This window comes from Ambystoma mexicanum, chromosome 9, assembly GCF_040938575.1.
Source record: "Ambystoma mexicanum isolate Mex_15411 chromosome 9, UKY_AmexF1_1, whole genome shotgun sequence".
In the NCBI taxonomy this organism is placed as follows: Eukaryota; Metazoa; Chordata; class Amphibia; order Caudata; family Ambystomatidae; genus Ambystoma; species Ambystoma mexicanum.
This window is the reverse complement of record NC_090931.1, coordinates 609,811,402-609,823,472: the sequence shown is the minus strand read 5'-3', so window position 1 is coordinate 609,823,472 and position 12,071 is coordinate 609,811,402. Positions and strand designations below refer to the sequence as shown.

General features: G+C 45.2%; 1 protein-coding gene across 1 annotated transcript in view; it reads left to right on the top strand.

The window, feature by feature from the left end:
- The window catches only part of BLMH (bleomycin hydrolase), a 648,489-nt gene that overhangs the window by 228,507 nt on the left and 407,911 nt on the right, over positions 1 to 12,071 (top strand). Inside the window, exon 9 of the mRNA XM_069615257.1 lies at positions 10,314 to 10,381. Within this exon, the coding sequence (XP_069471358.1) occupies positions 10,314 to 10,381 (68 nt within the window). The remainder of the gene's footprint in view (positions 1 to 10,313; positions 10,382 to 12,071) is intronic.

The window sequence follows — 12,071 nt, the reverse complement described above, 5'->3', positions numbered from 1 at the left end:
GAAATCTCACAATGTCATTTCTTAATATCCTCTTATTAGTTTGGATCGTACGTACCTGCCGTGAGTGCCAAAATGGAGATCCTAGCGGGTCGCACAACATTGGGAATCTTGTAGGTGCCTCTTAGAGTGTATCGAACTTAACCTTCTGGATGGGGAGGATCTGAAACATTAGAGGTGTCCTTTTCGGTAAATATGTGATATGGGACATATGTAACATAAGGTAGATGCTGGGACTGGTCAACATACCTGACTGTCTGCAGTCTTGTGGCAAAGATTTCTCATCTTATTGTTAGTCTGTTCAGGACAGATCCACATGGCTAGTGAGCCTGTTCAAGTCCTCATATGTATGTCATCCTGTATAAAAACGATGATGCATATATTCAGAAGGTGTTTATGGACCATGAGTGCGCAGTCCCAACCCTATACAATTGTGCATTCTGTGTACCCATAAGTAATGAGTCCTACCTGATAGTCAGGATATGCTAGGTTCCCCCTTTGTGTATAGGTCGAGAAGGGCCAAAGTCCCTCTTAGTTCTTATGTCCCAGCTTCTAGGTGATTTACAGTAAAGCTGCGGTCCTAATGGCAAGTCAAAGAACCTGCCGGTTAATGAACCAGCTCAACAATATAGCCAATCGATTTAGCCAATCAGTGTGATTTTGTAGTCTTATTTTACCAGTAAAAGTGCTGGAGCCCAGACGCTATCCCAAAATGGTAGTAAGGCGAGGCTCGTATTGACCAGCCGAGACGCCGTCTCCCAACAAGAGGAGCCCTCGCGGATGCTCGAGTAAAAAGGCTTCTCTAGCAACACGTAACCAGGATGTGTTGGTATGCGTGGTGACCGCTCATTGGAGCAAGTCCTGTCATCACGTAAGGGTGTCGGCAAGGACGTAAAGAGACCCATCAGGGTGTGTATGTGTGAAATGAATTAAAACCGAGTCTGTGATAAATTAAAGGCAACTGGGAATTATGATGCAGGTTAGGTAATGGTTAGCGGAGCGTTATCAAAGATATTTGTATAGCAGAAACAGATACCACAAGTGTTAAGTTCCTAACCAGTGTTGTCTTTTAAAGGGGCCTCCATATGAATTATGGAGTTTGCTACTTCATAGTCCTAAATAAGACGGGAAAAGACAAGGTATGCCGGATTCATCATTCTTTGTGCAACCTACACAAAGGCGGTGCAGTGGCCATACCCACTGGCATTCTCATACTAGATATGTATAGCAACTTGTATGTGTCTTTTAGATGAGTATTAAATAAAAGGATAGCGGAACACACTCAGGGAAGTTAGTCTAGTAGAGACCAATGCTACAGTTGCTACACTCCCAATAGGTGTGTGTTAATGGGGCATCCGCATACATAGTGGAATATTTTGCTTGATTGTCATAAATGAGATGAGAAAAGACAACTTATGTCCGATTAGTCGTACATTGCGTAGCCTACAAAGGGGTGCAATGACGATACCAAGTAACCTTCGCATGGTAGATATATTGGACAACCTGTGCTGGTCACAGTGTCCCCACCCAATAATCCACATAGTGGGTACTTCAATGATATCCAATGGCACTCACGTTCACAATCTAGGTATTGGAGGTTGTGCATTTTAATAATTTCCATATGGGTAACATCTTCTCAACCAATCAAAACCAACATTGGCAATGCCAGCACTTTGGACTTGTCTATTGATAGCTACTCGCACTAGCTTTTGGCCAAGTAGTACCATTATAGCGTAACTGGAAAATGCCTATCCCACGCCTACATAAAAGCTTTTGCCAAAATGAGTGAGAACTCTATGGGAAATCACAATTTATGTGATGGGTTCCCGCTAATGTTAATTTCTTTGGGCCAGTAAGCTAACTCATTGAGTTAAGCATGTGATATCTTCATAAAACAATTTTGCATCATGGCCATGCCAACACTTTGTCATCCTTCCCAGTTAGATACAATAATGCAGTTAAGTTGTTTGAAATGGACATTACCTGCACCCTTCAAAAACTAAAAGAAGCAACTGATTTAAAACACTAAAGTTATGTACCATGATTTTATAAAATGCCAGTTCAGAATTAGACGAACTGAAGGGGTCCTGCCTAAACCGTGGTGTTTTGGTCAATGGAATCAACTATTAGGGGCATTAATCAGCACAAGGGGCTCCAAATGGTAGATTTGCCAAATAAAAATAGAAGACTAGACATTGCCATTGAAGGAGTGCGTTTTGAAGTACACAGTGAGAGATATGTCTCTGACAGATGAAACCGGGCACGTTGATGCTTTCACAGTCCGTATCAGCATTTTTGGTTTGTGAAGCACAGTAGTGTAGTTTTTATTTTTTTTTGCATTAAAAGGCAACATTCAGTCCAGCCCCTCACCTACAAAGAATTGCATGGTGGACAGCTAGAGCAGCAAGCGACAGGTAATCCCACACTGGGAGCTATAAAGGCCATTTAAATTAGTGTCAATCCAAAATATATAATAACTCCATGTCAAAGGTTTTGCTTCAATTCCATAGGAGGGTGTGCCCCGAGTCCAGCATTTATCACTATTGAACAGTCATTTTTTCTGCGCATCCACTGAGACCAGTAAGGGTTGACAAACTCCAGGTTTACAAATGCTTCATGTATAGGAGGATCTGTCCATCATCAGGTTAAGGACACACTTAAAGTTTCAGCCCCAAATACGTGCCACATCCCTCATATGAGCCAATTTCACGCCTAATGCTTGCAAGAATGCCGACTGTGAATGGTTGTGGGCATAGGAGTTAACAATATACATTTCTCTATTTTCAATATGAGCGTGAACCACCTGCCCTCCTTATCCCTCAACAGTTATTAGTTTAAAAGGGACAGCGCCATCAATCCATATCAAGGCACCTCTCGCAAACCTGGAATACGTGGCACCATATCCCACCCCACCATCGGGCTACCACTCGCTGCTGCTCCTCTGTCAACAGATGCGTTTCTTGCAACAGTGCTATTGAGGTTTTCTTCCAACCTAGGTAGGATCCAATCCTGTTGCGCCCCAAATGTGTTCAGGCCCCTGATGTTTCATGTTAGTACCTTCAAGTGCGCCATATTATAGCATGGTTAACCTGCCCTCCTCCCCTGCATCAGGCATCACACCCATGTCTTCATAGCAACCAGCCCCGCCTAGCAACAGGGTGACGTGGAGAACTCTGGAAGCGGAACCCAAAGCAGCCAAGTCCCCTCAAACACATCAAAACGGAGTGCACCGTTTAGATTTACTGATAGCACCACGGCCAACGCATAAGAACTTTAAACCAAAACAGAAAAACACAGGTCAAAGTCCCAGTCAACAGACGGTCCTTCGAGCCGACATGCCCCCACATGGTGGAACGTCGCCATTAGGACCACAGATGGATGAGCCTGCAACCTGCAGCACTCTTCTGAACAGTCTCGACCGTGGGAGTCACTAGAAAGGTCCACCGGAGGGCGTAGAGCGGTCTGCTCCCTAAGAGGCACATCAGTGGGACTTCAGCATTCAGCAGGTGTCCGTGTCACCAGTGTGCGAGTAGCACTGCATGTATGTGCACCAGAAAAATGGTTATTCATGGTGCTGTCAAAGAGCCATCTCGGGAGTTATCTGCAATTCCTTTCATCAATCCAGCATGATCCATCTAGTAACATACATTGCAGAAGAATAGAACCTTCCCTATATAAACATCGACGAGTCCCATGTGGAAGCTGTGGAATTGACCCCGACGCCGCCTTAGGAAAGGAAGGCCCGTGAAGGTAAGCCTCTGGGGCTACACCTTCTAGCAGAAACAAATCTTTGCCTGATCTGACAAACGCATTGAAAAGGTGCATTCTCGCTCTGAAGTTAGCGATTTGTTTTTCCAAAGCCTGCGCTTGCCTAAACAAGCGTTATTTTGTGCATTTATTTGCTTTTTTGCAAGGTTGCGACGGCAGCCCAATAGAGAAACATTCACTTTAAAATGGCCGCCCGGCCCTAAAGCACTGGTCTGCTTCAGGAACTTCCTTGATGCGGCTCGCATCAGTCACCATTGGTCAACTGCCTTATAAAATACAACCAATAAGGAGCCGGCAGGTGGACTCCAGCCCCCCACCAAAGGCCCACACTCAGGCCTAGTTTGCGCCTGTTCGCGTCGGCCCGCATAGCAGGAGACAAACGCTGTAGCCAAGGTAAGTGCCACTCCTGGCACGCCACAATCCCAAGTGCCTATTTTGTCTACGCCTCGTACCTAATTCCATGCCTAAGGCCAACGACCATCCCAGAGCCTGCCTGCGAACTTACTGATGCATGCAAGCCCTACGGCCACTCCTAAATTGTTGCCCCAACCCTGCGGTGCTGAACAACTCAAAAATCCATAACGGCTAAATCGCCCGAGGACAAACCTATTATTGGCACTCCAACGGTCGGGTGCTACACGTGTTCCCCATAGGTACACGCCATGTCTCCACTTCCGAGCACCTTGCGAAAAACATCCTGCTCCTTTAGTGTTATCAATAGCGTTACCACATTCAGCTTTCACGTGTCAATTTTACTGTACTGCATGCAACCAATGGTGGTGTACCCAGCATTTCACTGCATATCGTGTCGCATCTAGCCTATGGTGTACTCAGCATTTCACTGCATATCACATTGTCGCATCTAGCCTATGCTGTACTCAGCATTTCACTGGATATCCTATTGTGTATTCAGCATGTCATTGCACATTCTATTGTGTCGCATCTAGCCTATGGTGTACCCAGCTATTCACTGCATATCATATTGTGTTGCATCCAGCCCATAATCATACTGAGCATTTCACTGTTTGTTCTATTGTGCTACTTCAAACGACCCAGAACTCTAACTTGGACCACTTGCTCCCTTTCAAATGGCCACCCTACGGAGAGTAACGCTCACTATGGCTACTCTTACCATTGTTTCACACTATAGCACCAACTAAGTTCCTATCCTCGCTACACCCTTACTTACCCCGCCTTGACTTGAACTCCGCTCCAGCCAACAATGCCCAGTGCCCCATCAGCCCTGTTGAATGGATTCTTCTCTTCGCTTCCCCACCCACGCCACTGGTCCCATGTCCACCCCGCTTGAGGAATGCAAGATTGGGCTCTCGTTTCTTCTGTAATAAGACAATCAGGCTCCATGTTCCGCCGGCTTCGATCAATCTGCTCAATACCCATCCTATAATCCAACCCACTGTCTACGGAATCCAACAAAAACTCCTGCCTATCTGTGACCACAACTCCATTACTCGGAGCTCCAGACCTAGACACACCAACAATCAAAGGAGCTCTTATGATTGCACGATCTGTGTTAGCTCACGCCCTTCACGTTGCTGACTTCATTTCCACCAACCACCTAGACTTCTTTGCCATAACAGAAACGTGGCTATACCTTGCTGCAGGACCAACCCTGTCCCTGGCTCTCCCAGATACCTACACAATCATCTGAGCAGATAGAGGCACTGGCAAAGGTGGGGAGTGGCTTTCATAGCCAAAGCGCACCTGGACCTTAGCGAATTCTCCAGAGCTTGCTTCCCTTCAACTTAACGTCTGTCAGTTAAACTCCCTCGCTCAGCCACCCATACCCTTTTACTTCATCTTATTTACTGCCCCCCTGGCTCTATTTCCTCCTTCGAGGAAGACATTACCTTCCTCCTGACCCAAAACACAAACCTGGCTTGCAAATCATAGTGCTGGGAGATTTCAATTTAGGCCTTCAGGACCCAAATTACGCTAACACCACCATCTTAGAAAGCTGTATCACACAACTTGGCTTTAAACGCTGCATTAGTGAGCCCACACACAACAAGGGCAGAACACTGGATTGGCTGGCAGAGTTAAATTGCATTAGCACAATCCTTAATAATGCGCCTTGTGCCTGGTCAGACCACCATTGCATCACCTTTATTATACAGGAGAGCGCCCACCTCAATACCAGCACTGCCATCGCCCCACAAACCCTATCCAGAAATAATCGTAACATAACATTAGACAACCTATTACCCATACTTCTGCCCATCACTGACCCACCAAAAAACCCAGATATGAATCCGTCCTCACTGGTTGACCTGTATAACTGTACATTAGAACAAGCCTTAAATAAAATGTGTCCCACTTACACTAAGAAAGGCTAAACCTCTTCGACCCTTTTAAATAAATGGTTCAGAGCTAACCTAAAAACCCTCTGCAATGCCCAAAGATCTTCCAAAGCCATTTGGAGAAAAACACCCTCAATCCCGAACAAGGAAAAGTTCACTTCTGCCGCAACTACTTATAAAGCAGCTATTCTCAATACCAAAAAAGAGATCTACAACGTCCGAATTCAAAATGTAAAATCTGGCACGAAAGAGCTCTTCACTATAAAAAGGGAACTGGAGTACCCGGCACCGCCTACAGAAGCCTGCATCAAAGATGCGGCCTGGTGCGCCAATATCCAGAAGGCCTTATCTGACAAAATAACCCTACTACAAGCCAAAATTGCCTGACCTTCAATCTCCTCCATGTCACCCTTCCTACTTCTCTCCAGTCACAGCTAAAGAAGTTGAAAACATCATCACTGGTCCAAAACCTTCAAGATGCCAGGGAGATATTTGCCCAGCTTCAGTTATTAAGGAAGGAGCAAAATATCTAGCTCCGTTCATTGCTGCCTTGATTAACTCTTCCTTCAAGAGTTTCTCAGTCCCTAACAATCTTAAAGAGGCATGGGTTATGCCTCTCCTCAAAAAACCTAACCTATAGCCAAACATACCCACCAATTACAGACTTAGAACAGTCCCATTCCTCCTAACAATTCGAGATAGAGCAGCCATTATACAAATTCAATAACATTTGGAGGACAGCAACCTTCTAGGCCTGCGTCAATCCGGTTTCAGACGTAGGAATGGCACTGAAACTGCCCTTTTGGACCTAAAAATCCAAATGGATGAAGGCAAAGACAAAGGTAATCTGGCCATCCTTCTGTTGGACCTTTCAGCAGCACTCTATCTCATTGACCACCACATCCTGAGCAAACATCTGACCGCAGCTGCAGCGTTCTCTCTGAATGCTGCTAGTTGGATCCAATCCTTTCTCTCGAACAGAACAGCAAACATCTTTGCACCCGTAGCGTCTGCTGATCCGGTACCCATCTATTGTGGAGTCCTAAAGGGTTCTTGCTTTTCACCCACGCTTTACAACATTTTCACAAAGCTCCTCTTTGATCGTCTTGATAACTTGGGTGTCACCTACACAAATAATGCTGAGGACACCCAGGTTCTCATTACACACACTGGCTGCTATGACAAAGACTCCAAAATGTTAAAGGAAATGTACCTCGAAATTCAGGCGTGGATGGCTGCTCACAGCCGCTGTCTAAACGACGATAAAACAGAGCTTCTGATCATCGGATCTCAAGTTAGTCTAAACAGACTGGACACACGTTACAAGACTTTCAAAATTGATGGGAACATCATTAACGTTTTCAACGAGGTCAAAACCTTGGGCTCTACTTAGACTCCACACTCACCCTCAAAAAACAAGTCAATACTACAGCTTCAACTACAGCATACACCAATAAACTGATCAATGCCTGCAAACCTTACTTGTCTACTAGCAGCTGCCTCACACTAGCCAGGGCATTGATTTTTATCTAAGCTGAACTATTGCAATACCTTATTCTTGGGCTCTACCTAATGCAATCTGAACAAACTTCAAGTTCTTCAGAACAATGCCCTCAGATCTGCCTTAAATATCCCACGTTCTAATCACATGTCTGCCATTAGACGGGATATACACTGGCTCCCAGTGTGTGACAGAATCTCGTTGCGCACGCTAGTTATCACACACAAATGCCTGTCAAACTCAGCCCCCAAATACCTGGTTGACAAATTCACTAGGAACCAACCTTCCAGACCCAAAAGATCTTCTACTTATACTGTCTCAACATCCCTAAGTACAAACTGAAAACTGCAAGTGGGTCTGGGTTCCCTGTACTAGCTGCAAAGGGCTGGAACTCCCTTCCCTTGTCTCGGGAGGATAGCTCAGGGACAACACGCTCGCCTTGGAAGCAAAACAACGCGGAGCAACACATGTTCGATCCATGTGTCCAATTAAAATAAATAATATAAAATTCCCACAGCCATCAGAGCTGAACCTACTTTTTGGACTTTTAGATCTAAAGTTAAAGATTGGCTCCTTGCCCAGCAACACTAAACTCAACCCCTACCGTATCCAATTCCTACTCTCGCCATCTACTCTTCCCCTGTTGCGTTGATCTGACTATTGTTATTTATATGGCCTGTGTCAGGCTAATGCTTCTGGTCTCAAGTCTGGCTCTTGTTTTAATACGGTTTAGACTTGTTGACCACTCTGTAACTTTGTTGACCATTTCATATCCTGTGTCCACGGACTACTGTGAATTACTCTTCAACTGCCTCAGCCTTTCTGGATTTTTCCCCATGTTGGCACGTTGTTAAACTTCTAACCTATGTCAACAAGCCATTTGTCATCTATTTCTATGTGTATGTGCCTGTAACAATTACCTATGCTTAAGTGCCCAGATACCTCTGGGTTAGGTGTGCTCTACAAATAAACTAAACTAAATGACCTTAAGTTTAGCTGGATAAAGGAGCATGTACAGCCCCGAATCACAAAGCCTCTTTAACCAGGACAAACGTACCCCTCTTCCTTTGCGTCAGTGGAGTCTAGTCAGGAAAGATGGCAAGTTTTGCACTACCTTGTTGTATTAGACCACCCTCTCTAGAGAACTGGAGGATTGCTTCACAGAAGTTGAGTACCTGTGCCACAACAGGACACCGGTTGGCCCCCATAGTGATCCTGTTTTTAATAGTAAAACCCTGGGATAGTTTACCGGGGCGCAGCTCTTGAAGGATCAGATTCTCAATGTACGTTGTGGGATCATGCCCCTCCTCCACTTCCTGAAACCCTAGCACATGAATACTGTTGCGCTGGTATAGACCCTCTGCATCTTCAGGGCACATCTCCAGCATGGAATTGCGCTTTACTAGATATTGTACCCCTGCTTCCAGGTTACCAGAGACAGTTGCAATCGCAGCCAGCATCTTATCTTCATAGACATGTCCCTCTGAGCAAGGGTTGGACTGGGATTCTGAGCATAATGATACCGGGGGAGCGCTGTGTGTGGTCTTTGGGGCAAATTAATCCATAATAGTCCCTTTAGGTGCGCCTTTGCCCGACAGCATTATGAGAGGACAAAGCAGATCGGGATAGGTGGGTCCCCAAAAAGCACGATGACAGGGGAATCCACTCCCCAAAGCAACAAGATAGCAAGGTGACAGTGCGGCCGGCACCTGGCATGACCTGCCCTGCAGACTGGAAGTGTAGGGCAGCCATACAGGGCCTCAAAGCAGAATTTCAAGCAACCACACACTATGTCCACCTAATTGACACAGGGGAGGTAGCCATCTCCACATCAGCCAATATCAAAAGGAATTAAAGTAGAAGCAACAAAAGAGGAAAAATAAACGCCTTGTAACACCAATCGGCGGCTGTGGCAGTCTTCGTGTACAAGGACCAGCCCTCCGCACACCATCCACCTCTTTATCGTGGCAGGAAGGGTCCAGACCCCCCATTCTCCCTCCTGCAGCACTCCCTCGCCTCCCCGCTGGGGGATCAAATTGTCTCGGCGCGTAGCCGGGGCAAAGGCTGCAGGTCACCGGTCACCCTCGCACCGGCCCCAGGCTCCAGGCTCCGACTCAGGCTCTGGTAGCCATCTTGTCTCCCCTTCCCATCAGCCAGGCGTTTCAATTGCTCCTGTCCTGGAGGAACAACCTACACCTCTGTGTGCGCACAATCCAGCAACAGCTACTTGCCACCCTCTCCCGACGATTGTGAGGAACAGTGGATCACCAGCGCCGAAGAAAGAATCAAAACCGGATCAAAGCAGGAGCTCTGTCTCAACACGTCCTCGCGGCATGAGCTCCAGCCAGCCCCCCCCTTCTCCAGCATCTATATATAGCAAATTCCCTACTATCTTTTGAAATTATTCTCTATCATGACACTTATAAAAGTATTGTACTTTACTCCTTTGTCGCTTTTATCCTTTTTCACAGTGGTCAAAGTTGAGCCTACAGTAGATGAACACATTCTGGGTTTATATGGCTGTCTGGTCGCGTAGGTGTAGAATTGTATTCTCCACACCTGGCAAAAGGAAGGCAAGACAACGTCTTCAGTGAACAGTGGGTCGATAAATTGGGCAGTTGTCATAATAAAACTAAAAGCAAGCATTGCTGGCATAACGGAAGTTATTCTTTGGTTTGAATAAGCGCAGGTGATGCAGTAGTGGCCTGACCAGTTCTTTCTATTTTCAGGCCGTGTGGTTTGGCTGCGATGTAGGAAAACACTTCCACGGCAAGTTGGGCATCAACGACATGAATGTGTAAGTGTTGGTCTCTCTACGGACAAATGTGTGTTTATTTTGATAATGTTTGCCGGAAATAACTTTGGCCAGTGTGCATCTGAGAATAGGCTGCTGCCTTTTTTTATATCCTCCGTTAGCATACTTTTAAGGAAACCAGTTTAAGTTCAAGAGTTTATTTTCTGTTCCTCCTCCTCATAAATTGCACAATTCAATGCATCTGTGTTGCTGCTGTGAAAGGAGAACAGCACCTCATTCCTGAGTGCACCGGCTTTCATCCCATTCTGCATTAGTCTCCAGTGGTGCTCGTGGTAGTGTCAGTGCATGCGCTGTCCTAGTTGTTTACTTTTCAAGACCATAAAGCAGAAAATCAGAATGGTTTTACTTAAATCTTGAAGCCCTCTAGTGCGGTTTCACGGACTGTATTGCTTGGGTACATGCTTCAGTTCAAGTAATGCTCCACCTTTGTGCGACTTCCCTGCTAGTACAGTCTACAGTAATGTTAACATGGAGTATGTTCTTTATTTTTTCATTGAGTGGTGAGCCACGCCTACTTTGCATTTTCTACACGTTTTAATTCTAAAGATTGTGTTTAGTCACTACAAGGCTTGGGGCGATTACCTTGTTCAAAACATATTAATTTACAGTGTTCCCATGAAATTATTTTGTTTTCGACTCAAATGAGGTACCAACTTGTCTCATTGTGAATTAATATAAAGTGTAGCATAAACAGAACAAAGTCTTAATAAACTTGCAGACCTCAAGTTGGTAGGCTTTTTTAATTTTCCGGTATTCGTTTTTGACAACCCCACTATCTTCTGTTACCAACGACATATTCACCATGATACAACGTCTGTTCTTGACTAGGCCATTCTTATCTCAGACTTGGCAGCCCCGGAATTAACATTTTGAAGTTTGACCCGGCGTGTAATCTATAGAGCTGCCCAGGTAAATAGACCATCAAAGTTCCAGGATAGCCCGGGCACAGTCTTGACCCTCTTATGCCTCAAACATTACATTGTGTGCCAACTTAAAATTCGACATATCTGCCTTGGAAGCACAATCCAATTATCACAACACTTACGGACACATTCTTCTCCTCTTGAGTAAAGCAATAGTCCACCCAACAGGACTGACATGCAGCGATGCTATCACAAAACATTTGTCCCTGCTGCAACCCTCCCTCCATTTGTTTGTAGCATTGATTTCCCACTTGCCCATCCTCTTAACTTCACCCTGCTCATGTTTTTGCCTACAGCAGACTAGGTCTTGCTACCCGTGGTGTGGGCACAGTACACCATTCGGCTAACAAGGTTAAGTGTTCTGAAACTACAATGGTGGTGATTTGGATCTGTATAAAAGCCCATTAATATAACACACGCTCGTACTTGTGCGCACACATTCATTCGCACATGTTCGCTCACTTGAGATTAAGCAATTTTTTATGTATGTTTTCAGTTCTTTTACAACAATTGAGGAGCAATGTTTGCATTTTCTCATTTAGCCAAAACGGAACGCTAGAATACAACTTCGGTCTATGGTATCCTGAGTCTTCTCAGTTTTGTAATACCAAATATGCATAGAAGCTGTGGGTACCACAGGTGATAAGTTAAATTATGTACTTCTCCTTTGGTGGTCATAGTGATCCAAGACTATTAAACTGAAAGAAATGTTTGTTTATATTCTGCACACCTGTGTGTAACTGGATGCC